Raw genomic sequence first — 20,537 nt, forward strand, 5'->3', positions numbered from 1 at the left:
AAATTATACAGCCAGGAAAAGCACACTAAAAGCTTCAGGTCCAAGGAAGTTGCATTGATCTTCAAAGGAGCTTGTCACTTGAACTATTGACTTTACTTTGGTGCTTTCTGAAGAATCTTTCTTGAAGTATTTATGGAATCTTAAAATATGGTGATATAAGCACCTATGTCAGGTCTGTATATTACTCTCTGTGTGGCATTGGTACTCTAGAACCATACTGAATGAATCTGTTTAGTACGGTTCATTTCTGGGGGTTCTGGGATAAAATGGGGAAATAGGATGTTTAGAAGCACTCATTACTGGTGGCTTTAAGTTTCCACTGAGATCAGTGGGAATTACTCACAGTTTCAAAACCCAGTATCTTAAAACAGTTTTAAGTGGTTAAGTAAGTATGCAGTATCAAAATCTTAATAAAGATGGATTTCCTGGAAGATACACAAGAACAGTTGCCCTCTAAAAGCTGGAGATGCTAATTCATACCTTCCCATTTAGTGTAGACAGTTCCTCTCCAACAAACCGGATTTTTTCTGTAGGTGAATCATTCTAGAAGGAGAAAGAAGAGATAGAAGTCACATAAAACATGCCCAAAACTGTTATCCTGTATGTGTATGAAAGGTGTGCTGCTCTTGCTTTTTTCCAAGAGGAAGGAGTCTGAGACCTGCCCCTGGCTGTGTCACATTCAGTGTTCTGCTGTATGTTTGTTCCAGTGAATGTATAATATCCACCCTTTGGGGCAGATAAGTAAATCAGTTCCTTTTCCGTAATTTGAACAGGATGTATGCATAAACTCGATTTTTGTGGAGTTTTCATGCAAACTACCAGTATTTAAAATGCCAGTCTACAGAGAGACTCAATTTTCCAAAGAAAAGAAAGTTGCTTACACAGTAGCTTTTAATTCTGACAAAATCCACGGTAACAGGCACAGATTTATCAGCATTTTGATTTAGTGCCTTTATGTGGTCCAGCAAATCAGCAAAGAATTTATAACCTCCTTTAAGGACACAGAGTGCAACAATGTGATGACCCCCCATGTCTTGCATGGTATCTCTAGCCAAACGTTCTGTCCTGGGAGGGGGGAAAAAAAAAAAAGGAAATTCTGGAAAGTGTTTTGTATATCATAGTTGTTTGTCCATATATTAAGGAGAGTTCAAGTAAAAATTCTTATCTTGCTGTTAGATTTTTATAACTAACAAATTGTGACCACAGCAAGTCATAGAAAAGTTAGTTACGTATTTGCAGGGCACAAGATGATTTAATCCATAAACCTAAGTATTGCAGGATACATGGGCTTAAAGATATTTGAGGGAACATGGAAGCTTAACTGGGCTTGTAGAGGAATCCTCTCCATAAACCCCCTCCTGTGTTAGACTTTAGGACAGAAGTGTTAGGGCTGCAGGGTTTCCATATTTCTCATGGGCTGTGCAGGGCAGGACCTCAGTCTTTTCATTTGGAGGGACAATTGGCATCACTGTCACTATTCTTTGCTGTTTACCCTCATACCTGTCCAGGGTGAGTCCATGAGGAATGAAGATTCTTTCTAAATCTTCTTCATAATGCTTAAGAATACAAAAGAGATTTTTGTTGTAGCTGCTTTCTTCATCTCTTACCTGCAAGGGAAAGGGAAGTAGCTCTAAGAGTAGCCACAGAGCCATACAAGAAAAAGCTCTCCAGTCTCTGATAGTGTGAAGAAAAAATTCCTCGCCCCTAATAATGTGTCAAAATAAAAATATTTCTAAGAGTTTTTGATCTCTCTGCTAGAACAATTCACACTCCGATAACTCAGGAGCTAGTGGCTGAGTTGTGAATGGATAACAACTACTTTGCCCCAGTCATTATGAGATAAATTCTTGGCCATCATCAACTCATTAAAAAAGCCACTCAAAACAGTAACCTCCATTCTTGTTCCATTTCCCCTTCTGGAGAGCTCAGTAGCTTGCTTGTGTGGTAGACAAGCAAAAATTAAAATGTAACGCAAGCGGATTGGGATTACAGGTCAGCATGTGACTTTGGGATGCTGCTTTACCTTGGCCATAGTTTTTCACTGTGTGACAGAGAAAACTCTGCCTCCTAAGCATGAATTCACAGCTGAACTTTTGACAATCCAGCTGTTAGCTGTCTCAGAGGAGAGGGGAGATGGCTCACCCCAAAGGAGAAGCTTTGGGATGGCAGTGGGAAGAGGAGAAGCTGCAGAGGGTGCCTATAGGCGGGAAGCAGTTGTGCTGTCTGCCCTTGGAGCAGAGTGCTCCTCATCGTGGCTGGCTATGGCTACGTCCCACGGATCCAGGCCTTAACCCTTTTGCCTACAGGATTTAGGATTACAGTTCTTTATTCAATGTGCTGGTTTCAGGTTGTTGCACCCAGAGGTGTCTGCATGTCTAGAAGCTCCATAATCTCCATTTGGGTTTCTCTTCTGGACCCAAACAGATCTGTGTCTTTGGATTCTACCTCCCTTCAAGACATTAATGGATGCTTTGTTCATTTATAAAGTGGTGGTACAAAACCAGTCAAGGAAAAATACAAGGAAGTATTTAGTAAGTATTTAGTAAGTTTTAGAAGTAAGTTAAGAAAACCCCCTCAAATTTGTGAGATTTTTTCACACCTGATATTGCCCTGCTGTTGTTAAAAATACAGAACAAACTGAAAGGAAAATTCAGAGCTGGCTCAAAGCTTCACTAGTGCAAAATAGGTTATCTACACACTGTCAGGATTTCCAGGATTGTCCCGGGATTAAAGTATGCACGAGACGTTGCTGAGATGATTTATTGCTGCATCAGTCTCATGTTTATTGAAGGGTGAGACAGAAGAGTCATTACAAACAGCATCTCTAATCAAAAAGGCAGTAGTCACAGTAACAATAGCAGAAGCAGTAGGCCTGGCAGCTGCAGCAGGTACAGATGCCAGGCAGCAGCAATTCAGTGAGGTAGCAACAGCTTACTGGAGAAGCAGCAGCTCACTATATCCCTACAAGGCTTTTTATAACTTTTTTAGCCAATAAGCAAATGCCACAAAACTTGCTACACATTTGTACCAATCAACACTGTATAATTTTGCCGCAGTGTGTACTTTCTTATCCAATAAACATGTTGCTATTATAGCCTATTGCACAAGCTTATACTAATACATCTTAACTTTCTAGCAAGCTTTACTATAAAACTTATTATTAAACTCAAAACTCTTTACTCTTTTATTTATCACTATTATTTCTTGTATAAAGTATATTTTTACTACATTTCTACTCTTATATGGCATATTTATTTCAAAACTACAAAACTGCATTTGCTTTAATTTTGTAAAAGCTTATTGCTCCAAGTCAGGCAGTTTTCACCAAGGAAATGTATCTATTTCTATCTGCTCAAGCACAATGTCGTTTATGTATTCTGTCAGCACCTGTGGGCTCTCTGTGAGAGAGCTCCCTGCAACTTCATTTCCCACAGCACACCAGTTGCATTCCACCCAGCTCAGTGAAGTGTCTTGCTAAAAGCACAGAGCTGTGGTCTTGGCAGTAATAGCATAAAGTATTGCTAACAACAACACATTCAAACTCTTTAGAGAGATGAATTGTTTTTAATTCTCCTTTTCTTTAGCATAGGAGAGATGAGTGCTTAGGAGGAAAAGAAAAATGGACTGCAGGGAACAGTAGTAGGTTATTACTTGCAAAACTCACAGCAGCCAAAAATGAAATAACCAATTACTGCCATTTATTTTAAATTGGCCATGAATGGCTTCCTGCATTTAAAGATAAAACTAGGGACAGGTGTTAAAGGAAATTTCAGAGAACAGATTATAGTAGCACAAGGCAATGGATGTAGAATCTCGTCCTGGCTGGACTAACCGTGTTCTGCAAGTACTCAAAATGGATCGGTCCTAATGGTCCAAGGCACATGTGCAGAATGACCTTGCAGCTGAGCCCTGGGTGGGTGGCAACAGTGCTGTTCTGCCTGGTTTAGTCACTATTTTCTTCATGGCTGAAGTAGTGCAGTGCAAGCTTAGGTTCAGGGTTGTTTTTAGATGAAGTTTGTTTGTGCCTTGTTGATCGTGGAGAGACGCTGGCAGTGACACTGGGGTCTGCTTTAGTGAGTGCAGAGCTGCTCATGGTTTGATGTTCTATTGACCCAGCTGGACAGCTCAAAACTGGCACATTTCTGCCTCTGGGAGGTTGCTAGTGGTGAATACACAGGCAGGATATGGGATTAATTTAATTAGAAGCATTGGTCAAAGACAATGATTATTTGAGACTACTCGAACACATAAACATCATTATCATTTGAAGTATCAAAGCACCTTAAAGGATAGTCACTGACACCAGTATAAAAAGTACTGTTTGTTTTGTTGTTGGGTTTGTTTTTTCTTCAAGATCCCCATGTCTATTGCATTCTACTTAACTGCAGCTTAAATGCAGTGATAATGCTCCCTGCAATTTGAGCAGCTTCTTTTGCCTTATCATGATACTGATTGCATTTTTAATGGACTTTACAATCTGCTTTTGCATTTATAAAAGCACAGCATTTCATCTGCAGAGCAAGTTAAAGGTCAGCCTTCTTGCCAATAAGCTGAGCTTCCTGCTGCACTTGATGAGTGACACCACAACTTCTGCAGCTCAAGTGAGGGATGAGCTTTGTCCATGCTGATGTAACAGTGGAATAAAGGATATCTCGAGGCATACAGGTGTGCATAGTCATTACTGCTTAGAGCTACTCCAGCAGTGCAGCTTTGTAGCTGGTACTTGTTTAGCAGCTGTGCTCATTGAGATTCTTGGGTACAAACAATATCTGCTACAATAATATCCTCTGTATGAAGCATTTTTTAAGGCCTAATGAAAGGTTCAAACCCAGAACTTTAAGGATTGCTTCCGTTTGAGCAGCACATCACTACAGCAACCTGCTGCATACGCCTTACAGGCTCATGAAAGTGTTTGCATTGCGACACATGCTGAATAATACAGTGACAGCCCATAATAATAAAGCAGTCTACTAAACTATCATACAAAATCATTAAATTTTTAAATCATGAGTTTATAACTTGAGCCATTAGTTGTTTAATTTAGTTTCAGTCTCATCTGTTGTTCAATTACTGATGTAGATTTCTGAGTTTAAGGGGAAAAAACAACAAAATGAACTACAGCAATGTGATACAGTAAAGGAATTCATAAATAGTTTCATCAGCACAGAATGAAAAAACATGAATATAGGTATGGTAAAGTCAAAGAATGTCTTACATTTGTAGAAAAGTGAGTCTATTAGATGCCTCTGCTCTGAAAGCCATCTTTTCTGTGGAGTAAATATAAGAACCAAGGCCTTTCATTAGTCAGTATTTCTAGTTCTGCTATTTTTGCTGAAGCTGACCTTTTTCCCCCCAGCCAAAGCTCCCTTCAGGCAAATAACCAAACAAGAGCATTATGCTTTCTTACCTGCAGTCCATGAGCCATAGTCCCTCTTTGAACTGTGCTCATGCAAAATGAGTTGGTGTTACTGCTGCAGTTTGGCTCGCTCTGTTTTCATCTTCCGGTCAGATCATGACTTGCTTCTAAAAGGTCAAAGCTGCCATCTTTCCTGCAGGAAGCATTACTTCCTTCTACTAATGCACTGACATCACAATCCCAGGTTTTTACCTAATCAGATTAACCAGAAATAAAATAGGCTTGAGGCCTGCTGTAACCACTGAGAGTAAAGACGTGGGGAACGAGGGAGATGCAAAAACAAAGCTCGTGAATCAAATTAGTGGGAAGGAATAGGTAGAATAGTGGGGTTTTTAATTGAAAACACACGTCAGATACTTGGTAGTAGCAGGTGGTGTACACATCAGTGGTGTATGTGTAAAAGGTAAGTTTGTATACTGTTTTCTGCCACAGCGTTTGTTTACACAATCCATTGTTGTGACAAAGTCTATGTCTTTTTAAATTCATGCCATAACTTGCTGTCAGAAAATGTCAGTCAGAGATAAAGCAGAGTAAACAAAGCCATATTTTTAAAAGGGGCTTGAAGGAGAGGTCTGCAGCTGTTGAGATGTGGTGAACCTTGTCTGCCATTCTTCCAGGCCACCCTTTCATAAAACGAGAGGGTGATAGTTCCAGTAACATGCTTCACATCATTTAAAATCAAATCATGCTGACATTCCCTGTAATCTGATTTGTCTACCAAACTGCACTATTATCTGGGATTAACATGAAAGCCTGAAGTTTCTAAAAATTAATCCTACTTGCAAAATGAGCTAAAACCAGCTGGCATGCAACATATTACAGGATGTTCTTGCTAGATGGGGCACATTTTATTAATTCAGCTAGTTTAGTGTTCTCTTGGTGAGGGAGCACAGCAGCTAATGAAAGGAGATTTCTTTTGTTTCTTTGCAGTCTCACAGTTCTCTTCAAGTGTGGCTGCTAACACCTGGGATAATGTAGAAAGTCTGCTCCAATGGATTAATGGGCATATCCACAACTTTAAGTGGTACATTAAATAGTAGTTCTGTTAGGGAACTATTAATGCCTTGAGGCTACCTGACCCCTATTTGATGTAGTTAGCAGGACCTTCCTTCTATGAATTCCCTACTGTATTTCCTATACACCTGTGAGCTCCATATCCTGAGAAAAGCCTTGCTTTTCTAAATCCTAGTGTAAGGTGGCCCTTTCTAGCTGACACACTTGTTGGTTGATTCTCATGTAGTTCTCCACATTTAAACAGAATTTAGCCTAGTTTTGCTAAAATCAACAGCATGAATGCAACTACTTGTTTGAAGCCTCTTTCTAATCAGGGCACTTATTATTTGGACTACTCTCAGTTTACCATTTCCAGCAGTCGAACTGAGCACAGTCTCTGAAATTATAGTGATGAAATAAACATTGTATGCATATCTGGTATGATCTGTAGCTCCCAGCTTATCTGTGCCATGTTTTAAAATGCCCTGTTCTTCTCCCAGTGAGGGAATTATTTTTGTGTGTAATCTCTGTATAGGGAAACCTTGACTACAGATCACTCCTCCTTGGCAGCCTGCTCTCTGAAAGGCCACTTGAAAATATTCTCCCATGTAATGTATTTGCTTTGGTTCTGGATATTAGAAGGCCACCTTTGCTGTGTAAATTTTATAACCCCCTGAAGTCTTTACTCGAGGCAAGTTCGATTCCACATTACTCACATTTCTGGAAACTGTACATCACAGCTTGCACATCTTTGTGTCTCCTTTAGGCTCTGTACTGTTAGATCTGATCTGAACTGGGCCCAGTTCTAAAGTCCTGCTTAATTCTGTTTTGGAAAAGGGTTGTAGAAAATCCCTCTCACTGACTTACTTTTGTGTTTTAGCTGCATGGGGAATATTAGCTGAGTGACAAATGAGCAGTGATTTTGTTGATTAGAGCCCATGTTTACTCTTTCATTAAACTTTAAGCTGGTTCAAGAAGTCTCTGCCTACTCCATTTGAAAACTACTTCCCAGATCGTACTTGTTCAAATGAATACAGGCTTCTCAGTAAATTCCACAGAACCATGATAGTAACCACGTACCAGAATCACCTGGCAAGTACTTGAAACACCAATGAATGTGTTAGTGGTATCAATTAGTACTTTGCATTATGAAAGTTACAGTTACAGTGAATGTTTTCATTGTCACATTCTGAAGAAAAAGTATTCACAGGTAAAACTTTTATGCTAAAGCAGCCCTTTGTCATTGCCAAATAATGAAAATAGAATGTAGCCAGCTGGCATCCTTGGACGGCTTCTCTCTTGTAAATTATGTGATCATACTCCGATAAGAAAGAACAGAAAAGTTTAGGTGTGTATGTATTTGTTCCATATAGGAATCTCAAGTGCATTGTTTCAAAATTAAGTGTTCTGAGGAAACCAAGTCAGGTTTCAATCTATTGCACTTATCTAGATAATAGGGTGCTGAAAGAGTCAATAAGTGTAGCCCACACAAACAGACTGGAAATTAATTAGATCAGCACTGATAGCTCGGTAAACGGCAGCCAGACAATACAGAACAGCACTGCTCTTGCCCTTGCATCTATTCTCAAAACTATTGAATCAGTAACTACTTTTCTCAGGACACGATTTTGTTGTTTCTATACCTGAGTTTGCTAAACAGGTTTACATTCTATTACAGTTAGGAGTGACTGGCCTTGAGGCTGCTTCAATCATTTTACAGGTCCTCCAGGAACATTGTAAAGACACCAATAAAGTCGTGGCGGGCATTTGCCATTAGTTCTTTTCATTCAGGAAGCAAACATCTGCAGCTGGATGTGCTGCACAGCTGTGCTTCGGTTACCAGGCCCTGCAGACCAAGCTCGGGACGTGCCACGAGAGGGCAGCGCCGGCCAAGGGGAGCGCGGGCCGCGCGTCCCAGCGGTGCTGGGGTCAGGCTGGAAGTCAGGGAAGGGTTCTTTCCACACAGGGTGCTGGGCACTGCCCCGGCTCCCCAGGGAATGGGCACGGCCCCAAGGCTGCCAGAGCTCCAGGAGCGTTTGGGCAGCGCTGCCAGGGATGCACAGGGTGGGACTGGTGGGGTGTCTTTGCAGGGATAGGGGCTGAGCTGGATGATCCAATGGAGAAGGATGGAGAGGGACTGTTTCCACGGAAGGGCATGTAGTGTTAGGACATTAGCTCAGTTGTTTGGAACATGGTGCTAATAATGCCAAGGTGTAGGTTTGGACCCTGTATGGGCCATTCATTTCAGAGATGGACTTGCTAATCCTTGTGGGTTCCTTCCAACTCAATAATCTGTGATCCTGTGACATGGGGAAATGGATTCACACTGACAGAGACAGGGTTAGATGGGATATTAGGAAGAAATTCTTCCCTGTGAGGGTGGGCAGGCCCTGGCACAGGGTGCCCAGAGCAGCTGTGGCTGCAGCCTGGGACAGTGGAAGGTGTCCCTGCCCCTGGCAGGGGTGGCACTGGATGGGCTTTAAGGTCCTTCCCAAGATAAACCATTCCATGATTCTGTGATTCTGTCATCCCTACAGGTCCTTTCCACCTCTGAGTATTCTGTGATTCTGTGAAATATTTACACCAGTTCCAAATTTGTATAATTGTGGATTACAAAAAAACTGCTCTGATCTGCACCACTGAAGACCTGACCCATGGGCTCCAAGTTCCAAGTGGCTGATAAAACCTTAAATTAAAACTGGGCACTTGTATTCAGTGACTGATGGGTTTTTAGGCAAACTGATCAATACACTTTGCAATGGCTCAACTTCAGTAATCCTTAGACCATGCTAAATCTGCTTTTTTTTTTGATTGGCACTTTGAAGTCTTAGATAAGACCAGCTGCTTAATTGGTTTGCTAAAAATCTGTTTGGAAAAAACACAGTGCATATTCCATGGTAAACAGTGCATGTTTACCATTAAAGACGAGAAGCAGTTGCACAAATTTCAGTCTCCTTATGTACTCCTTTAGATTATGTAGCTTTTTTACATAGAAAATTTAATGAATATGAACCTTCATACTTTCCGTATCTATTTTCTCTGGTCTGAATATGAGAATTTATTATTTTACTGAAATAGAAAAGTGATATGAATCTCATTCAGTATTGGATATTTATAAATGTTGTGCATTAAATGTTTTTGTTTTACAACTCATCTGATAACCCCAACAAACCATCAATAACACTAGGAAGCACAGAATGGTGGATGACAGAACTGGAAGAAAACACCCTGTAGAAGATTACCTAGATTTTAAATTTGAATAATTCTTGAAAACATCCTGACACCAGTTCATAAGTAGATGAGTGATAAATTCTGCAAGCTCAGAAATTCTGATGCTCAACCTGGAGGAAAAGTGCAGTATTTATTGACAAAGTCTTTGAGGCCCTAACAGAAATGGTGGAGTGACTGTGTGAAGGCAACCTTTATATACCTTTTGCTACATTTGGTTTGTAGATAAGAAAAATATTTCAGTCTCCTGGACTGTCTATATTAGAATGTAATTTTGAGGGAGGGTCTGATTAGGACTGGGGCAACAGAGCAGAGACAAGGAATCAGGATTTCTGGATTTTATTCCCAGCTCAGACACACAGTTTATTTACTGTATTCCCGTGGTCAATTTATTTTCCTGACTGCTCCTATTATACCTCTGACCTCCCTCTGTGCCTGCTTTCTCCCACTGCCTCTTGTAATGAGCTGACCTCAGTGTTTGAGACTTCTCTGCCCTGGGCTGCACGGGTCCTGGTCAGTTTTGGGGACGTGCCTTCCAAGAAGCCCCACTGATGTCATCACTGGTGGTCAAAGCATGGTTTGATAAAAGACTGTGACCTGTTTACTTGCATGTGAAGCTCCAGCTGTTGCAGTTTAATGTGCCTGTGAGCAAACAGGAGCTGCTCCATGCGTGCCATGGTGTGCAGTGTGTCTGATCCTGTTCCCCCACCCCCCACAGCTGGATGGGTTGTTTTACCTCGGGAGCAATGGGTGGTCCGGGAATCAGCCTGCTCTGCTCTTGGAGAGCTGGACTCCTCTCCACTACAGAGATGTTTAATAAAAATATTTGTTAAACAATGGCTTTATCTGAGTGTGTGATCACAGCTGTTTTATTTTAGCAACGTAACAGCAATAACAATTAAATCCATATTTCTCCTTGGATATTTATTTTCCTGAATTCATTCTCAGTGTGGTGAAAGAATTCAGTGTGAATTGCTGAGTTAAAATAGAACTGCTTGCAGTGGATTTCAGATTGCTTGTATTACCTTAGTATGATTTTACTATTACTTGAGGCATTAAACTAGTATAAAAATACATACCACAGGGAGCCCATGTTTTGAAATATTCTAAAATTCTTCTTCATAATCACTATTTTTAATTTTAACATTGTTCTATTCTGCAAAGCCATGTTTGACTCTTAGGAGAACAAAGTGCCATCTTCCCATAACAGCATGTAAGAAAAATGTGGACTATGCATTTTGGTAAAATAATAATAATAATAATAATAAAGCCCTTTTACAATACCATGCAACTACTGCATTCAAGTGAAGATAGCTCATCTCTAAATCTCAGTTTTATAAACCCATTTATTTCAGTATTTCCAATGCCTTCTGTTGAGATGTTTGGTATTGAAGATGACACTTTTGTAGGAACTGGCTTAGAAAGATTTTACTGCTGCTACTTATGTTCCTTATAGGCCATGGCAGTGGAACCCACCTCCAGTGTCATTAGCTGTGCAGGCTTACCCTCAATGTGAAAAGCAAATTCAGTGCTGGTCAGTACAGATTCGTAAGACAGTGGAGGGAACAAAGAGAAAGTTTCTGTTAATGATTCTTAAGTTTTCAATTCCTTTGTCAGACACAAAAATAAGCAAGCTCTACTTTCAACATAGATCACTTTTATCCCCATTAGAGATAAGGAAAAGTCCTTCCTTAACTGAAATGAAGGGATTATGCCCTGAATGCACATTTCTATTGGAGTCCTCTGCAGCAAAATGTCCAGAAATTCAGAGCAGTTCACCACATTTTTATCCTGCACATATACCTGAATTCAGGTAATTGCTTTTTTTCAGTCTTACACAACATACATCCCAGACTGGCAGATTTTCTATCTTCTTAATACATATATTTTGCTAACTTAAAAATGAAACATGGCAGGTCCATAGCAATTGACAGCTGTTACTGAAACAGGACAGGAAACTGGAAGGATTCTGGAGTCTTCCTATGTTTGGTGTTGGATTACTCTCAAGTAAATCCTCCAGTGTTAGTAAATAATGTAGATTTCTCATGAAGCCTCCTTAGGCAAATTTTGAAAAAAGCAGTCATTCTGAAAAAGAATAAATTCTCAGTGCTGATATTTCTGAAACTGATTTACTTGTCCTTTCAAAAATATTTTGTTAGTGTTTAGAAAAGGTGCAAACCCCAATCATCATTGTAACAAGTGTCTTTGTCTCTGCTTTCCTTCTTAAGTCATCATTTTAAGCTGGTGTAAGGCCAAGTGTTGTTTATGTAAAATATATAAAGGGGTACAATTTAAATTTCCTGTCCTATGCAGTCATATGGGAAATACTTTATCCTATACAGAACCATGCATTTAACATGGGACCAAATATGGAATATTTGGTATAAGCCATCTCATTGAAATCAGTTAGGTTTTTAAGGGATTTAAGCGAATTAGAGCACACCTCTCAGCATTTCTGAATTCACTAGCCTGCCACTGACAGCCAGCTCATATTCCCCAGTCAGTATGTCCCAGGTTTTCAGGCCTAAGTATTGGAATTACTTGTATGTCACCTTTACTCTGACCACAATTTGAAAAACAAGTATGTAGTTTCGTGATTATACAGAGAGAAGTAGGTTATATAAAAGATTCTTAATGAAACACATTGTTTCATGGTTCCCTTATGTCATATAATGGTCTTGATCTGTGAGAAAAGTAATAAAACCCAAATCTAAATGGTTGAAAATTAATGTGGTTCTACTGTAGTTAATCTACTCTACTTTAAGAGATGTGTTCACTCATAGTTAAACCTATGCCATAGTCTGTTTAGAGTGGAATTAGTGTTATCTAAATTTTAACCCTCAAATAATACTAATATTTAAAATCTAATAGTTAAGGCTTGTGCTTGTTTATGTCAGATTGTTTTGCTTGAAAGAGATTTATAAAATCCAAATTTTTAATTTATAAACAGTCTTGTTCCATCTAAAAATGTTTATCCACTTTTCCAGCCTGAAATACTGCTGTACTTGCACTGCTCTTGTGTGCCCCAAACTCAGCAAAATAAATTCTCTATTCACTCTCATAATGACAGCGAGTGTGTTATTCAATGAGAACAAGTCAGGTTTGTTTCCAGCTCTCCTTGAGGCACCTTGGCTCAGAGCAGAGACCTTGTATGTCACCAAAAGGATCTTCCACGCCTGTTAATCAAAACCACGCAAGTTGTCACGGCACAGTGGACACAGCAACTGGCTTTCGCTCTGTTCAGCTCTTCACAAGAGTAGGTCATAATGAAGCTAAAAACCGTGGTTGAATATTAATGAAGGCAATTCATTCTTCACTCCTTATCTAGTCTTTTCCACATTTCATTTGAGTGTATGCCAAAACTGACATAAAACTAATAACTCAGAGGGAGCCCTGTTACGTAAAGCTGTGCAATGCTCTCATGTGACATGACAATTTACTTGTCTTTGTGCATTGCTGCTGCTGTAAACGTGCATTTCAGAAAGGGCCATGCAGCACTGACTGGAAAAACCTGACTTTGTAGAAGATGTGATGTAGTGGTAATGAAGAGAAACCAGGATGGAAGGCCATGGGTTCACTCAGTCTGTCCACAAATCTAAAAATGCAGCACTGTGTGGTAAAGCTGGAAAACCTTTAATATCTTGGTTTTTACTAGCAGAAAAAAAGAAAGTTAAAGTCATGGAAGACAGCTGTGATAATTTTGGTCATTTTTAGACATGTTAAGTTTTCATTATAGCAATTATTCTTTTAATTATCTTTTAAACCAGCTTCCTTTGTAAAACATCATCCACCGTGACTGGCTTTTCAAAAATGCCTTTAATCAGTAGGGGTTCAATTTGGAAAAACACAGAACTCTGCATTAAGGACTATCCCTCTTGAAGGCATATGAAACTTCAGGCCTGTGCTAAGGTTTCAGTCTAGCTTCAAACATGGTGCTAAAGAAGCTCGAATGATTGAGGCACAGAGTAAACTGGAATTGAAAAGCCCTCATATGCAGCTTTTCTGCCTCTCGTCTCCTAAGGGGATGTGTGTGAGAATGGCAGAAGGGAGACCTGTCTAGGTGTCATAGCCAGAAACTGGGACATTGAGAACTTCACTATTCTAGTTCAAAAAATTCCATGCTGTCAGTAGGAGGCTGTAACAGCAGAGTTTTTGTGTGGATAATACGGTGCATACGGTGAGTCTGCTCAGGCAAAACAAGACAAGCTCTTAAAAGAAAAATAAGTTTTTGGAAAGCTAGGGGGTGTAATAGTCCTGTCAGCTGTGTCAATGGGCTAAAAGCAAAGGCTTTGTGAGTTAAAACACACAGTATGTTGTTATGTTTAAGTGTATTAAAAAAAAAAAAAAAATCCATCATTTCAAGCTGTGTTTTTATCTGGGAGCTAGAAAAGGTTGAGGAATAGGCTGCCAGAGATCAGCAGGGGCAACTGCTGCCTAAAAGAGCCAAGCAGGGTAACACATGGGCTGAGGTGAGCAAAACAGGTCTGGGGAAGGGACTGGGGTCAACCAGGAGTCCAGATCACCAGGAAGGTTTGTGGTGCAGGTCCAAGCTCAAGCTGGGAAGTCAGTCCACAGGTGAGGTCCAGTGCTCACCAGGCCAGTCCACAGCAACAAGACAGATTAGTCCAAGCTGGGGACAGGTGCTCATGGACACGGCTCTGACAAGGAATAGAAGCCCAGTCCAGAGCTTGAAAGGAGCTGCTGCACCCCACATGAGACTGGCCATGGTCAGTGAGGCTGATAGGGCACACAGGGGACCCAACTGCAGCAGGTTTTCTCTTTAAAGGAGCTCTGAAGAGTCAGAGTCAATCAGAAGAGGAAAATCACAAATAAACCTTTGATAGTTTTTAATGTAATACTTGTGCATGTCTGAAAGACTGAAAAAAATTGAAAAAAGTTTTATTTACCAAGAGAGTTACAAGATCACACAAGATCTGTTCAAATGAAAGAGGAAATAGTAATTCCCAGAAACTGACATTAACCATTCAGGTTTAGCACTGAGGCAGTGGGGTAATTAACAAGAATCTTAATTTGTTTCCATTAAATACTTCCACAGCTATGCATCTTCAGAGGAAGTGAGGAGATAAATGCTGTGATGTAGCACAGGGCAGCCGGTTTGGATCCTTGTCCCCATATATGCTGAAGGAGCACTAGAGCAATTATTCCTATGTAGGCATGTTCAGGCAGCCCATCATCATAAAGTTAATAGAAAGCAGATATAGCTCTCAAATACGTAGAACTACATACCTCCCAAGCCTTGTCAGAGAGGTCATTTATATTTCTATGTGGAATTATTTTCAGAAAGAAATTTAAAAGATCAACCTAATCTTTCATTTACATGTTTTTCCTTGCTAACTTGGATTATGACAGGTCTTTTATGTGTACTTTTGCATCCTGCATCTGTGTACAACAACCCTTGAGAAGAGAGGGGGCAGGTTTCCCATAGCTCCCAGGACTTACTGGAACAGTGAAAACTTCAAAACTGAAATAGTTCTGTAAGAGAAACTTCATGTAAGCACTTCCCTGAGAAATGGGAGATCATATCTGCAAAAGGGAGTTTCAAAACCAGTATCTGAGAGACAGGAGTAAAAATTGATAGCCAACAAGTAATTTATGTGGTGACAAATTTTTCTGTCAGTTCTAAATGTAACTTGTCACACTGTATGACATTGATTTTTTATATTCCCTTTCCATGGTTTTCTACAGTGCTATTTGAAGGTAATAAAAAGTGGTGGTTTTTTTTCCTTTTTGGATAATACACTGGATTCTCAGCTTTGCTGCATAGATAGTAGCATGTGTGTTTTATTGAACATCCCTGGATAAACTTCCTTACTGCAATCCACAGGGAGGACAAACCTGTCTGACAAACCTGAACTGTGGTACAAGGATTGACCTAATCCCTCTTAGTCATGGCTAGGGACAACTTTGGGCCGTGTTGTGATACCTTGCTGTAACTGACACTACAGTTCTATTAACATGTCTCATTTCATAAGGAGTTAATCTGCCTGTGTAACAATATGTCCACATGGACTCAGTGCTGGGCTTACAGGACAGACTGAAAATCCCCTCTGAGGAACAATCTGTGTCTATTAATAGAGACATTGCTGTGTGGCAAAGGCAGATCAAATTCCTTATTCCAAAAGCAAAAAGAAGCAAATATTTTTGTATGTTTACTCTGTCTTAATATTTTTATTGCAAGCCTCTTTTCCTCCTCTCAGATGATGGTGGACTTCTTGAAATGGGGACTGTCTTTGGCTATTGAGCAGATGATCTTAATGTAAGGTGGTCAATCTTATGCCATAATGATAAAAATGATGATAAAGTGCTGCCTTGGGTACAAGTCAAAGGAAGAAACTAATTGTCAAAGTATCAGGAAAAATATGGAAGCTACTTTGTGCATATACTTTATTTTTTTGTTTGTTTGTTTCAGTGCATGTAGAAGAAGAAAATTAAGCAATATAAATTAAACAGTATTTTATAGTGAAGTAACTGTGAATGCAGTTAATTAGCACAAGGGAAATATGATCCTAAAAATAATGTTGGAAATGGAGTCTGGTTAAATAGATGATAATGCTTTTGCTGGCTGTATGACAAGCTCCAGTACGAGATGTCTAGTCTGTAGATTCCACCACTGAGTAACTCATTGCCATAATTCATGTAAAACAATACAATTTTATCATTCTCCTAATAAAATTAGCTACAAAATGGTTTTGTAGTGCAGCATTTATGCTGGCCTCTCAGCCCCAAAGGTTGGTGTATTGTCTGCATTAAATGTTTGAGTCACATTTGAAGGAAGAGTAACTGGATAAAAATGTCTTTGTTGGAAGTGTTTGCTTCCCAGGAGTGTAGGAGCTCGGGTGCTTAACCATAGTTCTGCAGCAGATGGTGAGCAGCCAAGCCACTAGAATGGGATGAGAATCTCTACTGTCAACTTTGGCTTGAGGGATGAAAACCACTCTTTTTGATAGGGAGGGGGTCTTTAATCTGCAGTGCAGCAATACATGTTCAGCTGCTTTTTAACTAAATGGTTTTATTTCCTACAGCATATGAAGTGTCTGTTTTGGGATAATAAGAACTAGCATTTTTATGCATACAAGTCTGGTTCTGCTGAAATCAGTGGCAAGATTATTTGATTTCAGTGGAATCAAGGCTTAGTCACTCCATTTAAATGTCAAATCACAATAGCAGGCATTTGTGCTTTGAGCAGTATCAACAGTGTTCCATGCTGAATTATCAACAGCATTATGTATTTTTACAGCAAAATCACATCTTGTCTTAGTTTCTGAGGTGGTGGGGAAAGGAATTCTGCTGGCTGGATGAACTCTGAAATGGTTTCACTCTGAACCAGTTGGGAGTCACAGGCCTGGAATGAGGGTCAGGAGAGCAGAAACCATCCTGGTTTGGCATGAAAGGGGTGAGACAGACATGAGGGACATGGAAACCATCAAGATGTCTGAATAAACAAATGAGCTAGACTTTAGCTGGAGTAAATCTGAGAAGATGCAATGAATTCAGTGAAACCTACTCTGGTTTACTCCAGGGCTACAGACTTTCCAGGGTTTGACTGATTTATATCATATAGTGGTTCTTTTCAAGTTTATCCCATCACTAATTATTTGTTGTATCTGAGGGTCTGACATATATTTTTGGAGGCCTTTTAAGAACTGATTTTACCAAGAAACCACAGGATTCATGATAATGTATTTTAGACTGTTTGGTGTCAGTGGTGGTTTTGTCTCTTTGAGGTTTGCTTTGTTCCAAAGCTGTGGGTTTAGTGGGAAAAGTCTTCACATAGCATCTGTTTTTTCATTGCCTGTTCCTGGTGATGTTTGCTGAAAAAAACCATAGCATTTCCAAGTTGCAAGTGAAAAGTGTGTGCCCTGTCAGGATCCTTCCCCCATCCTTGTTAGAGTGCAGGTATGCTACCCAAATCCTACTCAGAGCTCTCATTTTATAAATAGTGGCCAAAGTACAAAAGGCAAAACCTAAACAAAACCGAACATAAGTCTAAGAGCTATAAACCCAAACAGTCCATAAATCAAATGATAAGATACCACAAGATGAAGAATTCATTAATAACAAGTGTATAAGTTCACTTGGTAGCATGTTGGAAATATGCCACCTCCTGCAATTGATAATCAAATCCACCTGAGCTAGTGGTTTATGACTTAAATAATGTGAAATATTTTCCATCTACTGTATTAGAAGCTAGATTAGAGAAATCAAAAAGAAAGATTTAACTACTCAAGAAAATAAGAAGAGAAAGTTGTGTTTTCGCAGACATTTCCTTTGCAGTAAATCAATGATTGCCTCCTTTTAGAGTCCTCTTCGCTTATGGAGGAGGAGGTTACCTTTCATTTTTCAGAGGCAGTAAGATATTTCTGCTCTTCAAAATGTTGCCATAAACTAGGTATGTCTCAAATGGAGTCTAATTTCTCATTACCTTTCCAACCTTCAGCCTGTGCTGATTCCAAAATGAGGAATTTTTGAAAGGCAAGTTCAGAAGCAAACTGCATATTTTCAACAGCGCTCTCTGTTAAGTCAGATAAGAACATCTGTGAAATTTAAGGGGAACCTTCAAAAGTGTTCATGATCCACTGTTTTTTTGGTTTTTTTTTTTAGTTGGAAATTGACATAAATAAACCCAGGTCTGGACCCAAATGCATGCCTTCTTGAGACTTCATTTCTTTCATTAGTTTCTAACTTTTTGCTTGTTGGTGAGAGGTAAAAACCTTTCCGTGAACATGGCTTAGCTTTATCATCACGTGAAACTAGATGAAGTGCCCCTAACATAACACAGAGGAGATGCTGAGCACAACTAATTCACAGAAGTTGTGAGTCTCCGGGAGAAGACTGCAGTGTTATTCTTAAAATGCATTGCTTTTTCAAGTCTATTAATAAGATAAGCATAAGGAAACATGGTATCGTGTGTACGACTGTATGGCAGCAATTGTGTATTGCTGACTTTTTGCTTGTAACTAGCACATTTTACTTAACTATTTATGCAAATAATTTGATCTAAGTAAACCCTTTAGTTACATTCAAGTCTGAATGAGTTTTAATGGCTACATGTTTCCAGATGTTGGTTTTTCAGTGAACTGAACAGAAATACTAAATGCTATGCCTTGAATAAGACCAAGGCACAGGGTAGAAGTTTCCTCAGGATCCTTCAAAACAGCTCAGTTTTACCTAGTGATAGGAGAAAGCATTATTCCCAATGTGTAAAGAACTGACTACAGAATGTACTCTTTTCAAAAATGAGGAAAATAATAAAAAATTTCCTCCTGAAAATTTTCCAAGTAAGGAAGAGTAGTAGCAAGCCACAGTCTGTTTTAAATGCTGTTGGTTGGTGTTTTCTTAGACCTCCTAGGAGATTCTATTGAGGGAGATGAGAAGGGGTAAGTTGTCTAAAAACAGTAACTCCAGGTCAGAAATAATACTGAAATTGAGCAAATGAGCTGAAACACATTGGCTTTTTTTAGCATCATATGGATCAGTGACTATCAGCTGTCTTTGGAAAGGGATATGATATAAAGGATGATGTAATTCAAAGTAAATTCGTCTAAGTTGCTTTCTAGTGAAAAACCCTACATCAAAGTCAACCTCACAGCAATAAAAATTCGTACAATCTCTGCCATACCAAATGCTTAATCCAAACCCAAACTATTGTTTTATTTTGTTGGGTTCTGGAAACGTATTTCCCAACCATTAATTTATAACATTAAGTACTGGATGCTGTATAACAACAGTACACAAATGTGTACTATTTAACAGACACATGGTATCAGTTTCCCCTGCAATTTTTAATTTGAATTTCATGTCTTTTTCATGGGCTTCTAGAAGAGTGCTGCTGGGGGAGGCAACAAAGAAATGGAATAAATAAGACTATCCCTATATTTCTTGAGTTACAAATAACAGTTTTAAAGTAAAATAAAAGAAAAAAAAAAGTAAAAAGAAGAAGAGCAAGCTCCTTGATGTGTGGTGACTTGATGGACTCAGATCAGGTCACACCACAAGACCACTGGGCTTCACTTGCTCATCTCCTATAGCACTAAATTTCTTTCTTCTGCTTTTTATACAAGGAGTAGAGGCCTGTTGACTTAATTTCCAAGCCTGGGTAGGCCAGGTAGTATCTCTTGCCAGGCCCTCACACCATTTCAGTGAACTTAAAATGATCATCTCCTGAGCATCTCCAGGAGCTAGAGACCCAGAAATATCCTTGAGCTGAAAAAACCTGTCAGCTCTTCTCTGGACCAAGCCCTTAATGACTGTCCTGTTCTTGTAGTCTCCTTAGTCTCCCAGTGAACTGAGATTCTTTTCTTTTCCTTCTCACAAAGTCTCTTCAGCTCATAGTGAAAAGATCACAGGTATAATCATAATGTTTACTTCTAAACATTTTTTAGGCATTGCAGGAAACCCATCAACACCCAAAGATAGTTGTTTCTGGTAGATACTGAAGAACAGGGCAGACACACTGATACATTCCTAGAATAATTAACTCCCCAAATTATTTTATATTCAGGGCCTTTCTGAGCTCGAGGTTCATGTTTGTTAGATTTCTTCAATGAATTTGCTTAATCCCTTGCAAGCTTTTGTGATCTCCCAACACCCACAACATCCTGTGGCAAGAAAAGTGCTGAGGCAGTCTGTTGGTCTGATGGTTGTGCTGCTATTGTGTTTCTACAATGTGTGGGAATTAGCAGCTCTCTTCTACCTTCCTGCCCATTATCTTAGCCCAGGAACTCACTCAGATGTTGCCCAAGCACCAAACAAGGTTCTTGACTGATGCAAATGGAGATCAGTGGAATTAGACTGATTCATGAAATAGTGTGGTGCTATTGCTGCACAAAAGCAGTCTTGAGTTTGAGTTTGAGTTTGAGGTAAAATTTTTCCACCCAGT

At 39.5% G+C, this 20,537-nt stretch overlaps 1 protein-coding gene across 12 annotated transcripts in view; it reads right to left on the reverse strand.

The window, feature by feature from the left end:
• Positions 1-5,563, reverse strand: part of LOC103617248 (hypoxanthine-guanine phosphoribosyltransferase) — a 9,475-nt gene extending 3,912 nt beyond the window's left edge. For 7 of the 12 annotated variants that reach the window (XR_001862694.1, XR_001862692.1, XR_001862690.1 and 4 more), the window contains exons 1-4: positions 5,408-5,563; positions 5,216-5,267; positions 1,501-1,607; positions 481-543 (exon numbers count right to left, since the gene is read on the reverse strand). Coding sequence is in view for 1 of the 12 variants with exons in the window: in XM_017736607.1 (XP_017592096.1) it covers positions 481-543; positions 882-1,065; positions 1,501-1,607; positions 5,408-5,449 (396 nt within the window). In the remaining 11 variants the exon portion in view is untranslated. Of the gene's footprint in view, positions 1-6; positions 544-881; positions 1,066-1,500; positions 1,608-5,215; positions 5,295-5,407 lie in introns of those variants that run through there. The other 5 variants (XR_001862698.1, XR_001862695.1, XM_017736607.1 and 2 more) reach the window with 5 other exon arrangements.
• Positions 5,564-20,537: the final 14,974 nt, after the last annotated feature.

This window comes from Corvus brachyrhynchos, unplaced genomic scaffold, assembly GCF_000691975.1.
Source record: "Corvus brachyrhynchos isolate BGI_N302 unplaced genomic scaffold, ASM69197v1 scaffold66, whole genome shotgun sequence".
NCBI classification, from domain to species: Eukaryota; Metazoa; Chordata; class Aves; order Passeriformes; family Corvidae; genus Corvus; species Corvus brachyrhynchos.